This window comes from Aythya marila, assembly GCF_965140915.1.
Source record: "Aythya marila genome assembly, chromosome: 3".
In the NCBI taxonomy this organism is placed as follows: Eukaryota; Metazoa; Chordata; class Aves; order Anseriformes; family Anatidae; genus Aythya; species Aythya marila.
In genome coordinates this window covers 75,805,879-75,833,107 of record NC_139044.1, presented here as the reverse complement: position 1 = coordinate 75,833,107, position 27,229 = coordinate 75,805,879, and the positions used below count along the sequence as shown (strand labels likewise).

Below are 27,229 nucleotides of genomic sequence, written 5' to 3'. Positions count from 1 at the left end.
ATCAAACTATGTAGCTTTGGAATGGAATTTGTAGATTATAAAAGCCTTTTATTGAAAAGTCTAAAATGTCCTCAAAAGTAGGTGCTTAAGGAAACATTATTAGCTCATCTGAATCAAATTCCATGTTTTTAGCCTGGTACAGCTCCACTGAAGATTAAAAAACTTTTTCCAGTTAATACCAGCTGTGATTTCTGTTGAAGTTTAATACTAACAATTAAGGAAGCAAACCAGACAGAACTGTCATGGTATTAATACTCTTGGAACCACTATTGGAGACACCAAAATTAGAAGGCAAAGTATATAAAAAAAAATGCTTTAAGTATTTGAACTTCTCAGCTCAGAAACTCAGGCTCAAGCTCAAGACCGAGCCTGTTCTTGTTATACAATGCCTTCTCTGATTTTTATTCCGGGTTCAAAGCCTAAGCAGTGTGCAAAAACATGTCTGGAGACCATACTTCTTTCTCCACTCTTCCCATTTACTTGCAGTCCACAACCATCCCATTCATGTTTCCACTTTCAATGTTTCAATGTTCTCTTAAGAAAACAAGCAAGATAAGCTGGCTTAATCTTACAAGAAAGAGGTAGATGAGATGGTTTCTTTGATTATCAGTGTTAGAGGTGGTTGGACCACAGAAGACAGGGAAAGGACTGGAGAAATACTTTAATATAACAATTTGTCTGGTATGCAGCTAAGATGAAGTGAGGTTCTGAATTCTTCATAGGACTGTCTGCTGTCTGTATAAAGATAATTTTTGCATAGGCAAAGAACAAGCTTTTTAATTGAACAAAATATATTTTTGAATGTTTTTGTGTCACTCTGTGAACTAAAAAGATGTACAGAAAGGTTATGATGCTCATTTGTATTATTCCATCAAGACAAAGGCCATTTCCCTTTGTGCATTAGAAGTATTCCCTTTGTTTTGGAAAGCGCCATAGTTTGCTACTCTGTGAGGCTTGTTTGAGGTCATTCTGCCACTGGCCTGTGGGAGCTCAGTGTGTGTAAGTGCCTGACTCCAGCTGGCACGTTTGTACAAACTCTCTGGCGTCTGTGCCCACTTGTTGCACATGCTGGTTTAGCATGGCTTTGTAGAACACTAAAGCTTCCCATTGATCCTAAAGCAGTAGGTACCAGGTTGGTTTAGAAGGCCACCTCAGTGTTTGTGAGCCTGCGTTCAGCCAGCTTTAGCTACCTTGGCTTCCTTCCTTGGCTTCAGTCAGCCTCAGAAACTCAGCTTTTTGGTGGTAGCCTAGACAACGACTTTCCTAACTTGTATCCAATTCCCTTTTTTAGTGCAATAGTATTGAGAGCTCAAATGAGTGAGGCTGAACTGGGATATCCTGCACCTGGCATTCAGCTTAGTTACACAGTCACACAGTTACTCTTGTGGTGGGCTGAATGACAGTAGATGTTGCTAGTAGCTGACAGCATTAGTGGCTCTGCCGTGTTTATTTTAAGGCAGTCAAATACTGATGCTGCCATGTGGCCTTTGACATTTCCATATTTTCAAAGTAATTGTGTCTTATGTACTTATCTTTCACACTAAATGCCAGTTTCTGTTGGTTTGAACAGTAAAGATTACAGTGTATACTGCCTTTGTTTTCCGTGTAGTATTGATGTAGAAATTAGCTTTCTGCATGTGCAAATCATGAACACAATTGTTGATGTGGGTCAGTCCCTAGCATGCTGAACAGTAAAAGCAAATTTAATCTTTACTTGTTGCATCTCTTCCAATTCAATTGTCTCTGTTTGAAGACGTTGATTTTTTTTTTTCCATAGTAGGAGATCAGAACATAAAAGTTGAATAGTGTTTTATTCAAGATTGCTTTTCTAGTCTGTTTTCAGTTGATTACACCTAGCCCCATAACTAGTTCAAGACAGAAGTATTCCCATTCAAGCGTCAAGTGGGGAAGGGGAAGTAGTTTCTGAACATTTATTCTTTAACAGTGCTGTAACTATGAAGGACACTGCTGGATCACTGCCACTGTTCCTGTAAATTCATTTAGCCCTTGTTATTTTGACAGTAAACTGACAGTGATTTGCTGCAGCATGCGTCAATTGGATTTGTCTACTGCAATAATGTATATAATAACAGGGCTTATTATTGATGAAACTGTGCTTCTGCTATTTAGTTTGCAAATGTCAGAGGTTTCTATGGTAATTTATTTAGGAAACCGTAAAGGTCATTTAAATGCTGCTGTTCAAAGATCAGCCCTCCATCATAGAAAATGTTCTCATTTTTTTAAGAAGCCTCTTTTCCTTTTGGATCATGAACATTTAATTAAATAAATGGTATATTCTTTTTAGAAATTTAATATATCTCATTCAAAAGAATAAGGGGAAAAAAACCTGTTGATAATCCAGGTTTGATGGCACAATGTATCTGTTAGGCAAAAGGATGGGATACATTTGGAAAACGAAATTATTTTTTGTATGTCACCGGCTCAAGGAGGAAAAAACACTGTTAATAAAGTTTGAATTGGAAAAAAGTCTATCTTCTGCAGATGCATGGCTTTCCAATTCAGTAGGCAAAAGGAAGTATTCCATGAAGAGAAGATACTAAGGAGTTTAAAAATAAATAGATTCTCTGTGTTCTGAATTCCACCAACAGAGGCATAACTGAAGTTAAGATCAGTGAGTTGCTGAGAAACTTGAGGTTGGCACCACTAACCTTCCTGCTGCTTGCTTTGTAAGCCTGGATTACCCCAAATGAGTTCTGCTTTTCTCACGCCCAGAACTTTGTGGTATGACTCAACATCTTGCTGTGCAATATATGTACCCACATCTCCGTCCTGGATGTCTTGGATGGTATTGTCAAACCCCTTCCATGCAGTAAAATTGACAGATATAAATGAATAGGCCTGGTAAAGCATTTTGAAATCCTTTCACTGAAGACTCAATATATGCCAAGTCCCTTAATGTTACCAGGCAGGATCAACTTCAAGAAGAAAACCTGGAGTTCTTAGTTTAACGGAGCTTAGAGAATCACAGTATCACAGAATCACAGAATTTCTAGGTTGGAAGAGACCTCAAGGTCATCGAGTCCAACCTCCAACCTAACGCTAACAGCCCTCCACTAAACCATATCCCTAAGCTCTACATCTAAGCGTCTTTTGAAGACTTCCAGGGATGGTGACTCCACCACTTCCCTGGGCAGCCTGTTCCAATGCCTCACAACCCTTTCAGTGAAGAAGTTCTTCCTAACATCTAACCTAAAACTCCCCTGGCTCAACTTAAACCCATTCCCCCTCGTCCTGTCACCAGGCACGTGGGAGAACAGGCCAACCCCCACCTCGCTACAGCCTCCCTTGAGGTACCTAAAAAGAGCGATAAGGTCACCCCTGAGCCTCCTCTTCTCCAGGCTGAACAAGCCCAGGTCCCTCAGCCGCTCCTCGTAGGACTTGTTCTCCAGACCCCTCACCAGCTTTGTCGCCCTTCTCTGCACCCGCTCAAGCACCTCCATGTCCTTCTTGTAGCGAGGGGCCCAAAACTGAACCCAGTACTCGAGGTGCGGCCTCACCAGAGCTGAGTACAGGGGGACGATCACCTCCCTAGCCCTGCTGGCCACACTGCTTCTTATGCAAGCCAGGATGCCGTTGGCCTTCTTGGCCACCTGAGCACACTGCTGGCTCATATTCAGCCGACTATCCACCATCACTCCCAGGTCCTTCTCTGCCTGGCAGCTTTCCAACCATTCCTCTCCCAGCCTGTAGCTCTGCTTGGGGTTATTGCGCCCCAGGTGCAGGACCCGGCACTTGGCCTTGTTAAACTTCATGCAGTTGACCTCAGCCCATCGGTGCAGCCTATCCAGATCCTCCTGCAGAGCCTTCCTACCCTCAAGCAGATTGACACATGTACCTAACTTGGTGTCATCTGCGAACTTACTGAGGGTGCACTCGATGCCCTCATCCAGATCATCGATGAAGATATTAAAGAGGACCGGCCCCAGCACTGAGCCCTGGGGGACGCCACTAGTGACTGGCCTCCAACTGGACTTGGCTCCATTCACCACGACTCTTTGGGCCCGGCTATCCAGCCAGTTTCTAACCCAACGAAGTGTGCGCCAGTCCAAGCCAAGAGCAGCCAGTTTCTTGAGGAGTTTCTAGAGGTTGTAGTGTTTTACACATTTAGGAGATAAAATGCTGAAATCATACGATAACCCATTATAATTTGGCCAAGTATCTTCTCGGGTCCTGGACAGCAAGTTGATGCCACCTTGTGCAAGTAGCTAAGAGCATCGGTAATTCCTACGTGGCTGGTGCAATGACATTAAATGACATTGAATGGTGCAATGACATTGACTTGATTGCAGTGCCAAGTCCTAGATGTGTGCAACTGAATAATCACAGCATTTGTAGTACCACATTTTTTCATATAGTAAGCACAGGACAGAATAAATCAATGCAATAGCAATAATCTTCTGTAGATCTATCAAAGTCTTTTTTTTCTTTGCCTCTAGAACTATTGCTGACTTCTGAGACCAGCTGGATGTTCAAAAAATACTATAAAATTAACAATAAAGTAAATTCATCTTTGTAGTAGTGAGCTTAAAACATTTTGATTTTTCTATGAGTTCACTTAAATGGAGCACTAGTGAATAAAGAACAAATAAAAACGATACCTGCATATTAAGAGGGGAAAGCATTTATCTAATTACAGAGCACTTTCAACTTTGTTTCTTGTTTTTAAGATAAAAAATAACTTAGGTTAATGTGTTTTTGTATGACATTGACTATAAACATGAATTAGATGTTAAACATACAAGTTCTTGTTTCTTTTCTATGAACTTCTGAGACACTGTGTGGATGTTAAATAAGTATGGTGTATTAGCCTGATGAAAAAGCCAGCAATTAAAGAAATAATTTTCTTTATATACCAGCTGAAATGTTTTTGAGGTTGCAGGCTTACATTTATTACAAGACTGCTACAGGGAGAGATGTTTAAATATATTAAATCTACCACTGTGTCATACTGTAATTGTATTTTATTGTCCATGCTGGAGATGAAATTGCTGTTGAACTTCTTTATTCCTTTTTTAGATCATGTCTCCATTGGAGGGCTTGGGGATAGCTTTTATGAATATTTGCTCAAGGCATGGCTGATGTCGGACAAGACAGATGAAGAAGGCAAGAAAATGTATTATGATGCTGTTCAGGTAAATGAGATATTTAAATCTTCCTTGCCATAATAATCTAATCTCTAATAATTCTAACAATATGAGGGATTTATGTGTTTGCCACCACAGAGTGCTTTTTTGTTTTTAAAGAATTAGTTGTATTTTTAAAAGCCTTCATCAAATATAAATGCTAAATGAATACAGATACTGTGAGAAGGGGGAGAGTCTTGAATTACAGTTAATTTTTTTCAACTGAAATACAGTCAATCCTCTCTAATACTGGAGGGAAAGAGCATAAAATATGCACAAAAATGCATTTACAAGTGGCTCTCATATGAAAGCTCAATTTTGCCCTCAGTTTTCTCTACATCAACTCTTTTTGCCTTCTTTCTTATAATCAGAAGGCAGTTACTCTCTTGTATTTCAACCTAGTATTTCATCCATTGCAGTGTTTTGACTGTGGTCAAAACAGGAATCAATACATTATGGCAGATAATTTACCCCCCAAAAAATTATTTGTTACACAGGGACTCCTTGTTACAAGAGGCATACATTTGTCAGACTCTGAAACAGCCAATTATTCAAATTAGACACAAGAGTAAGTTTTCAAAAATCAGAATTGTTCCAATTTATATTTTTATGTTTTGTTTTATTTATGATCCTTCTGGTTCACAATTTTCTTTGTTATTGGTGGTGTTTCCGTAATGTACAGTTTTGGGAGAACTAATGGCTTTGTGACACTGGATTGAGACTTGTGAAGTATTAAGTTTAAATTCATATTTACATGCTTTCCTTGCAGTCTGGGCAAATGACCTATTTCCTCTGTTCTTTGCTTTCATATATATATATAAAAGAGGATAATGCTGCTACTTTTTTCCATCCTTTCATCTATTTTGACTGTAAGCTCTCTAGGGCTGGGACTTTTATCTCTTATTAACTGTATGTATGTACAGTGCCTCTGTAGACAAGGCTTCCAGATGCTAAGCAATATCTCCTTATTCTTTCATACATTTGGAAATGCATGGTCCTTAGAGAAGAAATATAAGTCTCTTTTTACTTCCCACACAGCCAAAAGTGGTGGCATTAGAAAATGCAACCCTGACTCACTGGAAATTTTCTTTTTGCATTAGAGAGAAAAGTCATATGTGAGGATTTGAGGGAGGGTGTGATCTCTGCTGGTTGTACATTTGACAACCAAGCATCCTCTGCTAAGAAAATCCTGCCTTTAATTTTGTAAGTGCAGATTTGGATGTGGTCAGCCCTATTTGCACCGATAACATGGTTTCAGCTTCAGAGCAAAAGGTGGATTTTAAATTAGGTTTGAGTAAATTTGAGGATATAACATAAGAACAGTGATATTGTAATAGTTCAGCTGCAAGGTTGGCAGCCAAAAAGACAGAACAAAGTATCTGGTAATACGATATCAATTCATCTTATCATGGAAGGCATTTTGTACCACCTCAAAGCTGCTTCTAGTCTTCAACTTTCACTGGTTTAATAATGCCATTTCTTTCTATTAAATACATTCTCACACAGGGAAAGTGCTAGTGTGTAGACATGTGCAGTAAAAAATGTGGTTTTCTCGTACATCTCTTCTGGAAACCGCTGCAGGCTGATCATCCCTAACGTGGTGCAGTCATGGCCCTTGGCAGGACCGTGAGGGTGTCGCGCCCCATCCTGCCAGGGACCACCAGAGTTAGCCAAGCACCTCGATGGTCTTGGATGGTTGTCCAAAGGTTGAAGGTCTGCCTTCTCCTGACTCCAGCACAGCTTTTGGGCAGGTGGTAAGGACTCAGCTGCACCACGGATGTGTGCCTGGGTCACTCCTGAGCAAGGCAGTATGGCTGGGGCAGGGGCTGTGTGCTCTTACCTGGCCAACGAGGGAAAGGGGCAGGAGTGTACATGCAGCTGAAACCCACACTGCGATAACAAACTCCTCGTGTACAAAAGTTGTAGCCACCGTGTCTGCAGGTGTCCCGAGGTCTCAGCAGGGAGCAGAAGCCATCATTGGCATCATTCAGCAGAAGCAAACTTCCCGGCCAGGATTTAGTATCGGCAGCAGTCACTGAACACAACAGTATCACTGACAGGGTTTGGGCTCTGCTGTATGGCTAGATTTAAAGTACTCATTATCTTAATATTTTGCAGTAATAACAGCTCTTAGGCAGTCCAACCATCAAATTAGTCCAAAATATCAGTGTATGAGAGGGTCAAATGATCCCAAAATATGTGCTAGATTTAGCTATGCTAATGGTTGAATGTTTTCTACTATTTTCTGAGCAATGTTCCTATTCTCCATTTTCTGTCCTGAGGTTCATCTGTATCAAACTGAAAGCATACACACAGCATAGCTTGATGTTGTAACATAGCTTGTTCAGATAACAGCAGCAGGGAAGTTGCAGTATCACAGAAATTGCAGACTGTTTGGGGCCCACTGACATGCTAGGTTCTTCACCCAAGTGACAAGCCTGTTTTGAAATCCATCCTGTTATTGACTTTATTGCTATTGATCCCTTACTTATCTAAATTAAAGCTAATTTAAGTGTCTGCACAAGCTGCAGTCTTTCTTTATGACTAAGCCTACACGTTTTGGGCATTCTGAGTCTGCTTCGTATTTTCTTAGATAAATTTCCCTCAATGCTTTCAGACTCTCTTTAAGACTACTCCAAAGGGAACGGTGCGATTATTCCTAGCCGTTCAGTCCTGCATATGCCCACCAAATTCTGAAAGTACAACATGAAGGTTTGATGCCTAATTCAATGTCTTTCACTATCCAGAAACCACAAATGAAAATATATGGTGAGTTATACTTCACTCTGTAAAGCTGAAATTTATTTAGGTAAAGCTTCAGGGTCATTTCTTACACTGCTCAGTAACTTATATTAAAAACAAAAAGTTCTTTGTATTAGAATTTTTGTAGCATCTATAGTTTGTTTTATGGCTCAAGTGAAAAGCAATAACTAAGATGCCAAACTATATTTAAAAACTTTTTGTTTACCATGAATGAGATGTATATTTGGCTGATGCTATTTTAGAGAAGAGTTTATTTCTAATGGGAAAAGGGACAGAGATATTCTTGTTTTGAATACCAGAGCATAATCTTAATAAGGCCATCAGAGGGATCCATAAATTCTAGAATTTGCGCAAAGACAAGTGAATGTATTTTTAATGTAAGTTATTTTTTTCTTCTGAAAAGCAATGCAGTATTTTGTATCATGTCCTGCTTCGCATAATTCAGGAAGTAAAAAAATCTTCTAAACTAGTTTAAATGGATATCATGAAACATTTAGTTACAGAACAAATGCGTATTGAGCTTTCAGTCATGTTACCGATCTGGAGGATTTAACTGGCTATAGAATAAACCATCGGTCTTTGCCAGCTTCCAGTACAGGAAGCATTGTGCTCTTTTCAGTTAATCTCTGAGGGACAACTGAACAGGTTTAGTAAAAGAATATGGTAATTCAGAGCAAAAATGGACCTTATGGGTTTACTTCAGTCTGGCAACAGCAGTGTCACAAGCAATTGCACTGAATCCTCCCCTCTTGAATGTGTCAGCTCTCATCTTAAAAGTTGAAAGGCAGTTTTCCCACTACTTCTGTTAATAGGTCATTCCCATATCTTTTCCTAATTTTCACATTACATTCATTCATGGCCATTGCTGCCAACTTTCTACATCTTAAATATCCCTTCTCTCTGACACTGCTTCCATCCTCTCCCCCCCCCAGTGTATTTCTAGAGAAATGGAGTATCTAAGATATCTAAAGAGGGAAGTACCCAGCAGAACTTTATAGGAAAAGGGGAAATCCCTCACCAGCAGTTCCCAAGTGGTTTGGTTCACTTCATCCAACAGTGGTATCAGAGTGGTAAAGCTGCTGTATTCTGCAGAAGTGGTAGTTTACTTTTAGACATTTAGATTTGCTAATTTTTCTCTCTGGGAAACAACTGCTTGGAAGATTGTAACATAGGGGCTAGTAATCTCCAGACAACCTAGTATGTGGAAGTAGAAATGATGGAAATAGCAAAAAAAACTAGGTGGTGTGTAACATCACAGCCATTCTCTGTCAGATTTCAACAGCACTGCTGAAACTCAGCCTACTGCTAGGCTGGGTTGCATCATTAAGGAATGTGGTAAACCTTTCTGGGTATTAAACGGCAAAAATGTCACTTTTTGCCTCAGAATTCTGAGTATTCAGACAAAATACATTGGATCTCTTTGGTGGTGCTGGTGCTTTGTTTTGTCGCATTGCTAACAGTTGAGAGTAGCCTTGATATGCTTGCTTTGTACTTGGCTGAGGGAAGCTATGTGGGACATTCTTTGTTTTGGGGCATTTTTTGGTATATTAAAGTGTCAGCATTAAGTAGTGAACATTCTTCAGAGCTGTCAAGGTTTCAGCCTTTCAGATAAATAAAACAGATCCACGCAGACTCCTTTCTCATTGAAATGAGGGGGAGAGCAAAGTGTTAGGAAAATGAAAACAGGTTATTGGCCATCTTCAAGGTTTCGTGAGGGTATATTTAACTGTGGTGACAGGCTGGTGGTGGGTCTGGATTGCCTGCAGTTTCCACTAAGTTGCTTAAAGTGATTTGCTTTGTGATTATAGTGATCCTAGAAACTATGTAACTGATGTGAATAATGACAGAACGGCAACAACTCAATTAGAATAGTTTGTCATGCTGTGTAAAGCCAAAAGTATGTTAATGAATTGGACACTCACTACTTTGACTTTACTTCTTGACATTCAAGGAAATGGGTGAGCCTGCATGGCAGGCAGTGTGGTGTGATAGGAGCTGGCCTTCCCAGTGAAGCAGTTGGTGCAGCGGACTCAGCATTCGCACTGAATACATTTTGGGTATTGTCTATGACTTAAACGTATAATAATGAATAAACATGTGGTTTATTTACATAGTTTGTCAGCTGTTGTGTTTAAAATATTTATCACACTGCTGCACTAGTGTTCTGCACATCCTGATAGTATAGCTGTATTATGTAGAAACACAAGATTCATTATGCTTAAGAGACAAGAACACCCAGAGGACTTGCTGCTCTTTTTTCTTCTGGCTAGATTTCCTCTGTTGTCAGAAGCAAGAGAGGAGTTTTGAGGCTCTCTCCAAGAGAAAGCATCAAGACTAAAGAAAGGCTTTTGCAGATTCTTAAGTTAATGGTTTACTTACAAGTATGCAATCTCAATGTTTCGGACTATACAAAGGACTCAATAAAATGTTTGCTTGTTTATGGACTGTCATGAGAACCAGCAAGCTGTGAAGTTGTTTGAATGCTTTAAGAAGGATTTAAACAAGAAAAATCTTGTAAGAGAAATTGTCACCATTCAGTGTGGGGCTTTGCTCTTGTCATCAGAAATATCTTGTCTGAGCAGCCATATCCCTACTAATACAGCAAACAGCTTGCCAGAAGGGGTCTATATTTATTCTAGAACATTCAGAAAATACATAATGTAACTTTCTGATAGGCTTGCTTTGATTCGTACTATTCCATTAATACTCTTTTAAGAATATGAATAAATCTAACCTTCTGGTAGCAGACAGCCTTAACTACATTTAGTGTAAGAGCATTGATGCTCTTAGAGACACTAATAGGTCTATACAGACAAAAATACATAAGTAGATTTTCAGGCAAAAGTAAATTATCAGCTTTCCTTTGGAACTTAATCATCTTTTAGTGATCAGATGGATAGGTATCATAGTAGTTAAATGCTCGCCAATATTTCCATTTTAAAATCTTAGCCATCTCCATTACAAGCGTTCATGTTTCGTTACACACGTAAGCTTGTCTTTATAACAAGTTGTTAAGTCCAGAAGCAGTAAGTGCCTTACAATGTTTATTATATCAAAATGTTTCTTATATATTGTGTTTAAAGAAATGAAAGTTTGTGTTCCAGTTTTGATCTTTGAAAAGCAGAGTTCAATAAGGAGTTACAGTTTCAAGGGGAGATGATACCACCTCTCCTCAGCAGAAGTATTTGAATAAATTGTGGCAAAGGCTTGAACTTCCTGTTTCATCCTAGCTTCTCAGATACTATGCTTTCACAGGATTTAATGTCTTGTAATATGTATTTAAAACCTCTATGGTTTAAACATCTAAGGATGTTTAAAAAACAGAATTAACTTACAAGTATAAATTCATATAAGATTAGGGAAAAACTTGTGCAATGTTTTTTCTGCAATCTCTGAAATAGCTGCAACAATGGAAAAAATGCAAATTTTAAACTTTCCATAATAAACACACTGGAATTTTGGACAAAGGATAAATTTGATGAATTGTGAAGAGTGCTGAAGAAAAGTACCTACTACATTAGATCAACTTAATAGAGAAAGATGAGGAAAGGAATTCAAAGTCAACAGAACAGGCAGTTGGTTTAAAAACTCAAAGTATGCAAACCACAGTAATCCTGATCTGCCTGCTTTGTGATGATTCAAAGCAATAAACTGAATTTGTGAAAGCCATAAATATTAAAATAAAAAAGTAAGCAACTGACATTTTTGAATTATTGGAAATATCACATAGTAGAATTCTTTCACGTTCGTTGCTTCAAATTGTCAAAATACTGTTTATGAAGACGATCCATAGGGGAAGCAACACACATTAAGTGTGGTGTGGACTGAGATCATTTATTGTACTTTATTGTAAAGAAGCATGCAGAGTTGTAATTATCCCCAAAACAACCATTACAAACCCTGAAAATTTAGAACTAAGATCATATTTTTGAAGTTCTAAATTTATTACAGTAGGGAAACGTGTAACTGGTTTGCAAGAAAGTTTTATCTCCAGCTACAGTGACACCTTGAGGTAGGAAAGGAAATGCCTGCTTTTTATTCTTAAAACAGAAGTAGTCATTGAAATTAATCAATTGTAATTAAACAGTTATTGTAAAAGGAGAGTTAAAATGCATACATGCCAGAGGATGTAGAGCTGCAGTTTTCATTGTATTTTGAGGTTTGTAGTTGGTTATCCCCAGTCCTTTAGCAGAATTAACTTTTTCATGGCATACGTTTATTTTGAATCGAGCAACTTTCTGAGGTGCAGAACAACTTTTACTGAGAAGCCCACATCTGTTCTCTGTAAGCACCTTTGTTAATAATTTTATTCTTTTGTGGCATAATCCACCAAGAGAATGCCCTCTACTAAAAATAAGCTTGTTGATTGTTTGCTTATTTGTTTGTCTGAATTCATTTCAACACTGAGATGATTTGAGTTCTGTTTCCTCAACTTGGTGTCCCAAATAACTCAAAGGATAAGTTGCAATCACAGGATCAAGTCAGGGGCTGAGGAAAGAGAGAGGTGTATTTAAGCTTCACTTTGTCCTCTGCGGTCCCTGGAGGTTAGGAAAAGCTGACTAGCTTAAGAGGGTCCTATCTCCCTGAAACACATATTCTGCTGGAGATCCCTGGGCTGATACAAACTGAGTGAACAACTGAATGGAGAAAAATGGATGTTCGTTAGGAGGAACCAGTTCTGTTTAATTTTACAATATAATGTCAAGCCCAAGAAACATGATAAGTGGAGAACACAAAACATATCCCATTAAAAAGTGCAGGAGGGGAAAGAAATCAGCTTGGGAAAAAACGGTTAGTTTCTCTTCTGTGCTGTGAGTTAATAGGGAGCAATTTGGAATCCTATAACCTAAAAAAACAATTCTAGTTTTTCATTCACAACAACTCTTCCAATGTTACAGATAGGCAAGGGCATAATATTAACGTGAACTCTTGAGAAAGATGCTGCAAGTAATGCAAGGTACACTTGCGTCACAATTCAAAAAGTAAAAGGGACTCAATTTCTAATTGAGTTCTCAGGCATTTTTACAGTGGTATAGAAAGGATAATTTCCCACAAGATTTTTTTTTTTTTTTTTAAAGTAATGTAGCTAAAAGCTTTATTGAAGTGAGGACTGTAAGCAGAGCCTTACATAATAGCATGTACACACACAAAAACTATTTCCAGGCAGTGTATCAGCCATAAAAGTTAGGCTGGCTAAACAAGCTTACAGGTACGCTCCAAACCATGTATTGTTCTGCTTTTACATGCAGTAAATTTATTTGCTTGAATATCTGGCAAATGTTGTTTATTTGTCTTCAGTTTCCCTTCCTTCCTCTCCTTTTTTGTCAACGAAAGTCTGGTTGTCTAAACTTTTTTTTTTAGTACTGACAGGTAGAAGCATCTGCTATTGCTCCCTTTGGGATCCATTTGCAGCCACTTCTTTGCAATCTTTTATGTTGCACATTCTCTCTGCATTACCTTGATAGAAAAAAAGTCACTAATTGAATTGCAGAAATGCATTCTGTAAAATGGTAAAAATGAATTTTCCATTTACTTAAAAGGAAAACTGTACCAGCTCCAAACAATTATCCATCAATAATGTATTTTCAGTTAATCAAAGGCCACATTCTTCTAGCGTTTTGGATTCCTTGCAGATGTTGTATGTTGGTTTACAGCGAGCATATTCATTACAGTAAAATTAAATAATATTCCCTATAGTGATAAATATGACACCACCTGATCTGCAAGGACTCAGAAGGAATTATTTGTAGGTAGGGAACAGGTTATACTAGAGTAGCAATTAAAGTAAATGTGTGCCTTTTTAAAGTGTGTAGATAATTATTATGTCAAAATAAAAGTAAATTGATTCTAAGTATTACATTCAGAATTAATTCTGCCAAACAGAACTTTTCACTTGGTGGATCTTTATCACCATGCTACCCAATCTTCTTTTATAATAATTCATTTTAGTAACTTGATTTCACTGCCAAAGCTTCCCCCACAGCACTGCAGATAGCAATTAGCATTTCACTGTGGGATTGTGAAACTAACTTTTCATCCTACTCCTCAAGTTCAGACAGTTACTGTATTTTTGTTTAAAATGATAGTATTTCTTCCTCATCCTACAACTTTCTTAACTTTGTGTTGAAGTATTTTTACACTTAAAATAGTTGTCTATATATTCCAGCTAGTGAATTTTATCTTGTTCTGGACCACAAGCTTATTAAAAAAGAAAGTTCAGTCCAGTCTGATGGCATTTAAAACCTTTGTGAAATTCTCACTGAAAAGTATTTTCTTGTGCTGCTACTAAGTGCATACTATTATACGATAACCAGCAAAAATATTAAAAATTTGAGTTGAAGTTTTGTCAATATCCAATAGGTGGATAATAGAGGCCTTTGGTACTCCAGTACCAAAGTTTTTAATTTCTGAACTTGGTTTTAGGTAGTTCATTTCTGAGAAGAATGCCTAAGTAGTCTGAAAGGTATTTTCCATAAAATTACTGTGTGTTTTTAATAATAAGGTATCCCATTACAGTATATGAATTGCTTAATAAAAATGCAAACAATGATGAAAGAGTCTGGAAGTTTTCCAATTATTTCTGTTTTGTCATAAATTTCACCTGTCCATGCAGCAATACATTTTGTAGCAGGTTCTGTGAACCCTGTTCTGTGAACTCATTAATTATAAATTAAAATATTTTATACCCAAATTAGCTAGCTGAAAAAATATATATCTTAAAGAACATTATTTTCAAAAGCAGTACCTAGGTATTCCACTATCAGCTTTCCAACCTGACAGACAAGCTTTTTGATAATGGGCTTGGAATACGTGACCAAATGAGCTCAACACCAACTCAGCTTCTGTAATGCTTTCCTCTTCCACAGCAGGGTCTGTGGTTTGGCTGCTTAAGGAACCTTTTTTTTTCCCACCCTTTTGCCCTTCATATGTAATTCCCTTTTTATAGGTTAAATTATGCAGTATTTGTTTAAAATAAAGAAGCCTTCATTTTTTACTGCTGCTTTAAGATTTAGGTAAGTTTTTCAGTTGGTACCTGCTGCTAAAAATATATAATTGAGGACGAAACAAAAGGATTGAAGAGCTTTCTGAGCCAATAATGGGCCTGGAGGTGGGCAGAAAACATCCTCACTAAGTGCTTTGCACTAATATTAGTGGAAAATAAAATGTATTTTTCAATGTGACATTCTTGGCACAAAAACCTACTTGGTAAGTAAACCTTATAGAATTGTTCTGCTGATGTTCCTAGTTTACAGAAGAGTTTTTCTTGCTTATAAAAACAGCCTTTAAAGATGTCTAAATGGAAACAAATAACTACCATCAGTACTTTCTCTTATAAAACAATATATATCTTTTTTAATCCTGGCTTTTTTGTTAATATTTCTTTGTATTGATACTACATTATTTTTTTTTCTCTTGTATAAGGCAAGGTCAGTAGTGTTTCTGGATTGTATGATTTCAATAGAATAAACCTGAACACTGGTGGTTAATTCAATATATGATAGCATTCAGTCTCCACAACCCTTTAAAGAGTAATAATTTACTTTCTGTATGTGTTTCTAATTAATGTGCATCAGGTCCATTGTTTTAATTCTCTTCCTCTGATAATGGATGGCTGTTTTACTGGATTCTGTAATCAGTGACCATACATTGCTAACGGCACACACTTCTAATTCTCTCTAGCAGATTTGTCTATTTTTATTCTGCTCATTTTTTTCCGGAAGTCTCTAAGAGACTCCATTCTTGATTGGTGACTACAGAGGAATTCATCCCTGGGGATAAACTCGTCAGTCTTGGGTGTGCTATACAGACCCAAAAGCCTAGCATCATTCAGTACACTGAGTCAGATGTTCTGAACATGAATTCTGCCTGCAACTGTTTATATTGATGTAAACATGAGTTTATACAAATAACCAAATTATTTGTCAGAGTTCAAATGGGAAGTATGGAACTGAAGTGATGGCTAATCACCATTAAATTGAAATTATCTGAAATCATTCAATGTAGGAGAGGAAAGAAATAAAAGATTTTTAAAATGGAATTTCTTTTTTTCCCAATATTTTTGTAAATTGTGCTGTGTAAATTGATGAAAGTTGTAGCAGAATTAATCATCATTACTGATGTATGCTGATCCGTGTTGGTTGGCTATACTTTTAGGTTATACTAGCTCGTATTATCGATTTTACTCTATAAGCAAAGGCAACACTGAGAAAAGCTAACTGACATACAAGACACTTTTCAGGAGGCTCTGTTTTTGTCTTTGCCCATCACAGTATGCCATTTGGTAACTTTTGGTAAAAAAACAAAATAAAATCATATCTTCCTGCAGGCCATAGAGACCCACCTCATACGAAAATCAAGCGGAGGACTGACATACATCGCTGAGTGGAAGGGTGGACTGCTGGAACACAAGATGGGACATCTCACTTGTTTTGCTGGAGGCATGTTTGCTCTAGGAGCAGATGGAGCACCTAGTGACAAGACAGGCCATCACATAGAGCTTGGTGCTGAAATTGCTAGGACTTGCCACGAATCCTATGATCGTACAAGTAAGTACGGTATCACAGAGTTCATTTTCACAGTTTGGCTTTGTGAAGACAGACATTGGTATTATATGCATAATGGTGAATGAAAGTTGAGTTGTGGTGAAAATTCTTAATCTTTTCTGATTAAATGCTGGTTTACTCCATGAGTAACTCCAAGAATGGCTGCTCTGTTTTATAAATAATTGCTGTGCATCTGAATCATAGCCTACTCACTGTGCTCGCTGTAGTGATTAAAATGACAGCTTTTTTTTTTTCTTTTCCACTTTGTCAATTTCTGTGTAGTTAAAAACAATAAGGAGGGAATCTGATAATCTGTGCATCAATATAGCTATTAATTATGCTTTATGCTCCAAAAAATATTTTATTTTCAATGTTGTTGGTACAATGCTGCAAACAAAGAATTGCACAAAGAAAGTGGATTTTTGTGCAGTAAATTTCTTTGGGTTCTTTCATCTTCTTACAAAAATAACACTGGCAGCATTTCAGGTCACAGAGTCTAATTTCAAGTTTGACATAGAAAAGTAAGTACCCTCATCTTTTAAGCAAAATCTATTATGTTGTTAGTTCCATGAAGCCTTCCCGAATGCAAATGTTAGCATCACTCTTCAGACTGGAACTGCTGTTTAAGGTATTGATGAAGAATAGTTCTTCAGTATTATGAATTATTTATTGCAGCACCTCCTGTTAATATTTAGTATCTTTCAGAAGTCATATACCTTTTGGGTATGCCTTGTGTCATATGAAAGGATAGTTGATTTGGCAGGTTATATGATTTGAAACCTTTTTTAATGTATCTACTTTTATACTGGCTAGGCATGAAACTGGGACCAGAAGCCTTCAGATTTGATGGTGGTGTTGAGGCCATTGCTACAAGACAAAATGAAAAATACTACATCCTGCGACCTGAAGTCATAGAGACCTACATGTACATGTGGCGGCTTACCCACGACCCAAAGTACAGGCAGTGGGCATGGGAAGCTGTAGAGGTAATGTTCTACAGTAGTTTTTTCTTATTAAATCCTAGTACCTTGTTAAGTGAGCTATTGCACAATATCTGGATTTTGTTTAGGAGTTGGAGGGTAAATATGCACTTTAAATTAGTAATACCAACCCAAATTTCCAGAGCTTCATTTACTGAGTAAATCAAATAAGACAGTTTTGACTAAACCAAATCCTGTTGGTATTGTATATCAGAAAAATACCTTGGGATTTCTCTGTTCTAAATAACTTCTCAGATCAGCATCACATTTGGATGTACTGTTCAAGATGCTGAGTATTGCTCCACCTAAATAGAAAGTGCAAATGTGTCAGATTTTAGCGTAGGACGTGAAAATAAATTCTATGAAATGTATTTTCTATAGTAAATGTACTTAGGTGACTTTAGTTAGGGTGATTAAGGTCAAGTATAAGTGTCTAGATAGTACCAAACATTTTTAAATTGCTTCATTTCCAAAAAGCATAGGTAATCTGGATTGAGCTCCATTAATGATAACAATTTCATCGAGGTTTAAATTTCTGTGTCCCACAACCTTTGAGCTTCAACCAGTTATGCTGAATCTATTTGTATTTGTCTAACATGAACCTTCCAATTGGGCAACTAGTCTATACTGCAAGAATTGTCTTGCCAAATCCATCATTTCCCTTCTTGCAGTGTTTAATCACTCTTACTGTTAGATATGAATGCCATTGGATTTACCTTGTTTTGTCCTCCAGGCATGGGTTCATATTATGCTTCTAGAGTTCACTTATTTTCTCCTCACAGTGATGCTGCACTTGTTAAATTATCTGCCTTTCAGCCTTCCTTGGGGATTTCTAAGCAGACTGAGCCCTTACAAGAAAAATAGAGGAGGCTGAAGAACATTATTTTTGTTGCTCTATATCCAGCTACCTGGATCCCTCTACAGAAACAAAAATCTATAATTGTACTCCGTATTCACCCTCTGAGATACTGAATGTATCTCAAATATTGTGCAAATGGTTTGGTAATTAGATATTCTTGAAGAAAGAAATTTATGATAAAATCTGCTTTCCATAAAAGAATATGCAGTAGCACTAACTGTACTTCTGCTTTCCAACTCCTCGTTGTTTGCATTTTCTGTGCAATTCCATATCTGCATTAACACCGCATTCAGCTTGGTAGACTGTGATTATTTAGGAGAATTTATTTGCCTTCCTCAGGTATTGGCTGTATATGTCTTCAAATAATATGTTTGAGTTACTGATTCAAATTAAATTTCTTTATAAAAACCTCTAATTTAGAGTGCTGCTCCCTTACTTCCTTCTTTGCTACCACCACCCATAGGCACACATTTTGCTACTGGACTCTTCCCAGGAAGATTACAGTAGGAATGTTTAAAATGACTCTTTATGGAAGTCATCCCACCAGGCTTCCGCAGTGTCAAGTGTAGGATGTTCCTTCTCTAGGAGATGATTTTCCTGACTCACTGTTGCTGCCCACACTGATAACATTGTTATAAACAATTGAAATGCTTTCCTTGTTATTGCTCTTTGCCCTGTTGGTACGGTTTGCTTGTGTTTATTTCAAGTTTGTACGCTCATTTACCTTCTCAGTGCTCTCCATGTATTCCTTGTTTAACATTCTTGTGGTTGCTCTTGTTTGGCTCTAATGTAATGGGTTAGAGCCCGTCTGTGGCAGATGCAGCTGGCCCCATACGGTACAGACCCATCCCTCCACTGTCCTAATGTGCAGCTGAGTGTTTCACAAAAACAAATCTTGCAACTTCACAGAAGTCATACAGTCGGTTGCAGGTTTCAAATATTTTCTTGTTTTTTTCTCTCTTCTTTCTTGATATTTATAGCCCCTACAGCTCCACCTGATACTATATTTTTTGTATCTCTATTCTGTCCATTTTTGCTCTGGAGTTTGCTTTACTGCCTCAGTTTGAGTCCAATATCATTCTGTACATACTTCAGTGTCTGGAGAAAATGCAATTATGACAAACAGCAACATCCACCGTTACTGACTCAGAAAGATTTTATCAGCTTAGCTCATGAAAGTCTCCCCTTCTGCATTATAAATATGGCACATATTTTGAATTCACAGCACTTCCTTTGTTTTTTTCCTTTATGATACTCGGAGACTGACAGCCAGTGTTCACTTCACTTGATGTTTTCCATTACTAGCATAAATGATCTTAGCCACCCTCATTTTCCAAGGACTACTAATTTAAAATGTGTTTCATTGTATCTCCCCACCCATTGCTACTCCACAGTAAGTGTGCATGTTGCTGTATTCTGAAGCTGAAGGTGTGTGCACAAAAGGACAGGACTGCCAGATAATGGGTGGTTACAACCAATAGACTTTTTATAGTGCTAATGAGAGATGTGAATGTTCTGTTCCTTTAGTTTTGAGGGGCAAGATACTTCCCCAAGTAGATACCACCAGAGAGCTAACATGGTGCAAGTTAACCTCTTAGCTAGTTAGCTCAAGCTAACCATCACAACGGTGCCCATATGTAAGGAGATACCATATGGTATCTCCTTACAACTAACTTTGTTGATCTTCATGAAGAAAGCTCTAAACTACATTAGAGAAAGAAAAAAAAATAATTTGCTTTATTTTACCTCGTCCTGGTTAGAATGCAGATGTTTCCTTGAATAATAGCTTTATCCTTCAAATTCAAGTTCTCCTTCTGTTGTGCCTCGGAAAACATAATCTTGTGTTTGACATTGAAAATCCAGACACAGATTCAGCATTTTGAATTCATTGCAGATTCAGATAGATGAGAGAAAAGGACTACCAGCCAGGGGAAATTACTTGTTTAAACTTAAGTATATTTGTCACTTAGTAAAACTGTCCAGGAAAATTAAAGAACCTAAACACACACAAGAAAAGACAAATAGGCCTGTTATATTTTTAAAGGATCTCTTCTGGAGAAAAATTTGTTTTAAATATACAATAGGCAGCTTACTCTCCAGTGAAAGCTATGGAGAACCTGACATGCAAGCTAAATATATGCAGATAGCTAACCAGGACTCCAGCAAAAACAAGGAAATAGAGGATATCTACTCACAGCAAGACACAGATCTTTAACAGCGTTTAGAGCAGGTGGAGGTGATAGATACCTCTGTAATCATTAGTGACTTTTAGTCCCATCTTTCATCAGAAAACACTTATTCTGGCTGTTTGCTTGTTTTTGGACATATCTTCTGCCTTTTCATAGGTTTCTGCCACACGCCATTTGAAATGCAGCATCTTTCTCTACAGAAAATCTTTATGTCTGGTAGTCACTTCAGTGATATTTGTAATAACTTCAGAAATAGAGGAACTAGCTGTCAGATGGAGTTAGAACCTTTCATCTCCCCATCAGGGGTTTGATAAAGCTTCAGGTATTTCTGCCTGAAGGTTGTTGCTCCAATACCTATTTCCAGAGTGAGCACCGTGTTATAGAAGTGTGAGAATGCATAGTAATCCATTGTGCTTACTGTCATTTGCCTTGTGAGACGTTATTTAGGGCTACAGACAATTTTCTGGATTTTTTTTGAATAATGAGTTGTGTTTTAAATAAAATCATCATGGGTTCTCTTCAAGATTTTCTTCACTCCTTTATTTTACTGCATCATACCAGAGATGCACAGTGTAAGAAAAATGAAGAGGCTAAAAATATTTTGACCTCATTAAACACGTCAATTAGAAATAAAAAGAAATTACTATTTTTTAAAAAAAGAGCAGTGATAAGAAAACTAATATTCAAATAAAGTATTATATAGCTGTCTACTTAAAAATTTACAGCTCCTATATAGGTATAGCTGTGACCTTTCTAATGCAAACACCTGTTGAAAATAAAGAAAAGCAGCAAAGTTTGTTAAACAGTATACCTTTCTACACTTCCATCACCAAGTATATGTGGCTTTGCCCTTCTGTACACACTCTCCCACTGATCTTTTTCCTCTTTCAAAATTAGCTGGTCATATAGAACGTTTATGTGGGTAGGAAAAAAAAAAAGAGAGAGACGTTTAAATGATCTGTGTGCTCTTTGTTATTGTAAAATAGGAATCGGTCATTGTTTTACACCTTTTAGCTGAATACACAGTTTGGAAACCAGCTAAAGGAAAACACATTCTTCAAAAACACAGCATTAAATCGAGCCAGGTACTAGCTTTCTGTCTATGTCTGTGTAGCAAAGATTTTTCAGAAAGGTATCAAAAAAAAGACCTACTGCAGAAAAGAAATCCAGTCACAGCCCAGTATCAGAGGTTTTCCAACTAAAATTTAAATGATTGCAAAGGAAAACTCAGTCACTTACACAGAAAATGGCTTCCCTTTTTTGAAACTCCAGATGGAAGGAAAAGACTGATCTTAATCATAGCTTCCAATTCAATCACAATAACTTTTAAGCACAGAGATATGGCCAAGGAAGGTGTATGTGACAGGATCTCTGAAGCCTGTATAAGCCTGTGATAGAGAGGGTACCCTTTCAAAAACAGGAAAAAGAAAATAAGTTAAAGTCTGTTTATCTTTACATCCTTACATCCCTTTATCTTTCCTTCTGAAAACTGGTTTGTGTTCACCTCTTTTATTAATTTGTCATTTTCATTCCCTTCCTAAATGTGAAACTAGATTGTGTGTGCTTATGTTTTTAAAGAGACTTCTATCTCAGTTTATCTCTATCTCAGTTTCAACTATCTGAAAAAAAAAAAATAAGAAATCTGTTGTAACTACAGTGTTATTGTCAAACAAAGAAAAACCTGACAGGATTACTTTTGTTAATCTCAGTCTTTTTTTTTTTTTTTTTTTTTTTCTTCCTCACCCCTCTTTAGGCACTGGAAAAACACTGCAGAGTAGATGGTGGCTATTCTGGCATTAGAGATGTTTACAATAATCATGAAAGCCATGATGACGTGCAGCAAAGTTTCTTCCTTTCAGAGACACTCAAGTAAGTAAAGAAAGTTAATTTTCATTAATATGAAGTAGTACTATGTATCATCTTTACAGATAAATACTTATCAGTAGTACCCTTGACATTCACGTAACAAAAATCTAACTGAAATAGTACAGCTTTTCTTAGGTGACAGGAAGCTAAAGTGCTTTTTTTTTTTTTTTTTTCCTATATCAATAAAGTGAATTCTTCAACTTTTGGAAATTATCTTTACTTCTGTTAAAGTTACTTGATAGTCTTTGGTGAGATATTACATCTCCTAGTTTTGATAGGATCTAATTATATATGCCAACACTAGGGAAACAAATAAAATGTAGGCAGCAGATTTCTCAGGCTTGTATTGCATGCTTTTAATTTTAAAACTACAGACCAAGAAAAAAGAAGTGAATGGTAAGCTCACACAGCATGTTAAGAGGAAAAAACAAAAGCCTTCATTCTCTATCACCATCTCCTAAGGTTTTAATTAAATAAAGGAAGTGCTGTCCTGGTCTCTTCACTTTTTTTTCTGTACAAGAGTAAGTTGCGAAGGGAAGTTGGGAAGGATGGTGATTGAGAATAAACTTTCATTTGCTAAGTAGACTTTCCTCCCTAAGCTGTCTTCAGTAATCATGCTACAGTAGCTAATACCATGTACAGTGACACTAAATAAAATGATGAATTTTTATTTTATTTAATTTTTTACTGTTGGGTTTAATAGACGCAATCGTTTTATTCTTTAAAAATACTGACAGCCAGATATTGCTTTCAGAAGTAAAACAGGATTGGACTAAAGTATTTTCATTCCTACACCTTGATATATGTGGACATCCAGGAGGAAAAATATTTTGTTGTATATGATCAAAACAGTATGTAATAAAATTACCAAGGATGAAGTGGAAGACAAACTCATACTTAACCTTGGTAACCTAAACTTATTTGTCTCCTATCAGGATAGAGTTGTTGTTCCACTGGTCTCCAGTTGGTATTGCCTATGAGTCCAACCTGAATTGAGTAGCCTCCTTGCTTTGTGCTAACCATTATTATGTTAGGACTTAATGTTTTTGGTTTTGGTCAGCTGTTTCCGTTGATAGATTCACCTACAGAAATCAGGTATTTGTTTGACTGGGGAAATGAAACTACAATCATTTTCAATGTAGTCACATTTCCTGCTTTTTTTAATCTTGCCAGGTACTTATATTTGTTATTTTCTGACGACGATATTCTTCCATTCGAACACTGGGTCTTCAACACAGAGGCTCATCCCCTCCCTATTCTTCATAAAGAGGATGGAAGTAAAGAAGAAAAACAGAAGTAGATCAAGATAAAGTTTTACTTTGTTTCATTCCTTAATGTTTTTTTCCAGGACTTGGGCACGTGATTTGATTTAAAGTTCTTGAGTTAGATTTTTAAATCAAGTGTTTTGCAGTCTGTTTTCTTTAACAGTAAATATTTATGAATGGATCCAAACTCTTAAAACGTCAGTCCTCTTACCCAGCTGAACCACTTCTTAGAAGAGAAATACAACATCTCTCCAGACTTTGTTAAGCTGCCGTGTCATCTTGGCCAAAAAGAGCAGAGGGTCTGCATGTTACTTGTTTCCTGTTATGCTTTTAATTTGACTGCAAAATTCTTTTCTCCTCTATGAGGAGATGTCTGCTTTAAGCTGTAATATTTTGCCATGTTGCAAAAAGCCATATTGAATTAAGTATGAAGAGCTTTTTTTTTTCCTATTATTTTGTTCTATGTTAATTTGTTTTGTGTGTCATCCAAGACAAATCTTGTGACTGTGACAGCCTCTTCTTATGCGGGTCTATCATTAGTTGGTAAAGTATCTGATGTATTTCATTGTCAATGAAGTCTACATAGGAATATTTTCATCTCATGCAGACACAACTCTGAAACTGCAATATATGTTGAAGTTAGTCTAAACTAGTTTTTATGGGTTTAGCACATTAGTTATCAGACCTTAGTTTTTCAGCTTCTGATTTAGAATATTGTGAAAGAATAAATTGTTCCTTCCCTTTTCAAAGTAGTATTATTCTCATGTCTTTAGTCAGGCTAATTTGGAGAAAATAAGATAATTACTTATTAAGAAAGGGAGTCCTACCATCTTTATATATTTAGTCCAGTAGCTTTCGTTTGGTTGGGTAGTAAAGAGACAAAATAAAACTGCTCAGTGAATTTCTCCTTGAAGCTGAGCTGAGAATTATACCAGAGACAATTTGTTTGGTTTTCTTTGACTTTCTCAAACACTCAGATTGGTTCAGACCTGACACCAGCCTTGGTAGTTTATTGTCACAAAGCAATTTAACGTACCTGCATGAATAAAGTCAGACGTTCAGATGCCTTGAAGAAAACTTGTCTCGTTCAGTGAGGAAATTATCCAGCATAGAACTAAAACTTTCTGAAAGCACCTACTTTCTCTTCCCTAAGTGGCAGAAATGCAATGTATTGAAAAATATTCCTTAGATTAGAAACCTAGTTTACTAAGAAAAGTAACAGCTTTGCCAAAAATGTTTTACTTTGTGGTATCACCAAAGGGAAAAAAAATCAGGCACAATTAATTCCTTTTTCTACTTAAATGTAGCTTGGAGTGGTTTACATCATTTTTAAGTCTACAAGTGTTCTCATTCGGTGACAGGATGACTTTTGTACGTTTTGAGTAGGGTATAACACCTGGCTTCCCATTCTGAGAAAGCACATTATCGACTGCAGTAAAACAAATATGGTTCTGAACAGTCGTCATCTTCAAACGTAGTAAGCTATCTCACACGTCCAGCATAGCTGATCGGAGCTGAGGAAGCACATTTGCTGAGGCATTACAGAGTACATTTCACTACCTTTTTCTACACTGATAGAGGTCTGCAGTGTCGGCTTTACTTACGTGGAAGCCAAGAGCAAAGATACCTGATGACCTTTTTATATGTATAGCAGCTGGAGGCTGACCCATAAACTTTACCCTCTGGAGTGTGTAAAGGCAGGGCTGCCTATCTGGTTCCACCACAGACAGAAGACAGCGTCTGCCATGTGAGCTGCCAAAAACCTTTCTGTGGGGGGCAAGGATCCAGCGATGCTCAGCCTTCCATCAAAGGTCTGGCAGAGCTCTGCAGTCACACATGAAAGTTAACAGAAGGACCCTGCTAAGCCTGTGCATCCCAGAGCAGGGAGAATGGACACAAATAACATCTGCCTAATATGAAGCCTGCTTAGATGGAATCAGCAACTTGGCTTGAGACTTTTTGTTTTAGTGCATTTTTTTTTTTTTTTTTTAAAAGTATGGATTCTCTCACGTCACAGTAACAGCTTCAGAACAAGTGAGGATGAATCCGTGGCTCTCCTATGCTGAAAAGCAGAATTCCCATTTACTGTGATAATCCAGAATTTGTGTCTTTGAAGTACTACAGTATTTCATTGTATTTCTTCAGAAACTATATTTATAATGGACTTTTTTTTTCTTCCTCCAGTTACCACAGAAAAATTATAGCTATCAAAAAAAAATGCCCTTCCCTCTTTAACAACTAATAGTAATTATTTTTGTCTTAGTTATCTTTATTAGGTCACCTGCTGCTGCCCACCACATGGTTATGCATGTGCTACTATAGGCCTCATATCAGTAAAATAACTGCAATAGCTCAGACAAAAGTCTGAGAAATGTGTTTTGTAAGCCTCTTTTTACATGTTTTTCTTAACCACAGTATGCTTCCCCCAGATGTGTCTAGTGATCTTGTGTTTATTTAACGAGCTTAAGGGAAACAATGGAGAACCAAATAGCTCTTCTCCTTGTTTCAAAAAGCAGGCATACAAACCTCTTGTATGCACCGGGTCCTATGTACTTAAATATGTGCATCATGACTGTTCACTTGTAATACAGACATTCAGTATGAATTTTATTTTTTTTATTGTTTGGGAGTTAGGATGATTTGAAAGAGCACAAATTTGATGTGACTGGTATTGGTATTCAGGTTGTATGTACAAACTGCACTATACTGTACTTATTGTAAACAAATGTAAGTAGACGAGAAGATTGTACAATGTGTAGATCTGCCAAATGTAAGAAAAAACTTTTCATAAACTGAGAATATATTGATTTTTTTTTTTTTTAAATAACCCCAAAACACCAAAGCTAGAGCAATCATTTTGAAACAGCCAGTACTTACCAGCGGTTGTTAGATTACTAAGATAACATTCATTTTATTTCCCATTCACTTAGCCAGCTGTATGGAGTGGCTACCGATGGTCACTTCATGTTCCCAGTCATTCATAAGAGCAAAAGAAATTGCTTTATGGGGGGGGTATTATCTTTGCCTAAACACACTCGCCTATACTTTTTCCATTTCTTTGTAGCAAAATAACGCATTTAAATCTGCATATGTTAAGTCATAAGAAATAAATCATTTTAAAAGGCACCCATACTGTTTCATGGAAAAAAAAATTGTTTTGATAGTTCGTGAAATACGTATTGCATATGTGTTGGTTGTACACAGATTTTTGCAATGCCCAATGGCTCACGGTTTCTATGGTGACTTCATCATACATATTCTCCATTTCTATGAGGCATTTAAATAGTTTTTGATTTGTACATACTCCATTTAGTCTTTTCATCTTTATATAAATACTGAAATTATGGAATACATAATAGATCAAGATGCTTAATTTTTAAGAACTTATATTTGTAAAAATTTCTCTATTGTGAATAAAGTCTTTTAATATATCTGTTCAACTTGTTATAATCTTTCTTAAGTGCGCCACAGAAGTAACTACAGTAATCTGCTGCTTTGGCTGCTATACTCATGATTTTTTGTCAGGAGATTGGTTTGATGCACAGTAGTACTTTGTAGTTGTTAAGATACTTTTGTTAATACTCAATCAATGTTAGTGCACAGAATTGCTATCACAAAAA

At 37.0% G+C, this 27,229-nt stretch overlaps 1 protein-coding gene across 1 annotated transcript in view; it reads left to right on the top strand.

The window, feature by feature from the left end:
• MAN1A1 (mannosidase alpha class 1A member 1) overlaps positions 1 to 25,090 on the top strand; it is a 137,480-nt gene extending 112,390 nt beyond the window's left edge. The window contains exons 8-12 of the mRNA XM_082756116.1: positions 5,038 to 5,153; positions 16,234 to 16,453; positions 17,264 to 17,436; positions 22,232 to 22,347; positions 23,518 to 25,090. Coding sequence (XP_082612242.1) covers positions 5,038 to 5,153; positions 16,234 to 16,453; positions 17,264 to 17,436; positions 22,232 to 22,347; positions 23,518 to 23,644 — 752 coding nt within the window. The 3' untranslated portion in view covers positions 23,645 to 25,090. The remainder of the gene's footprint in view (positions 1 to 5,037; positions 5,154 to 16,233; positions 16,454 to 17,263; positions 17,437 to 22,231; positions 22,348 to 23,517) is intronic.
• The last annotated feature ends 2,139 nt before the right edge of the window (positions 25,091 to 27,229 follow it).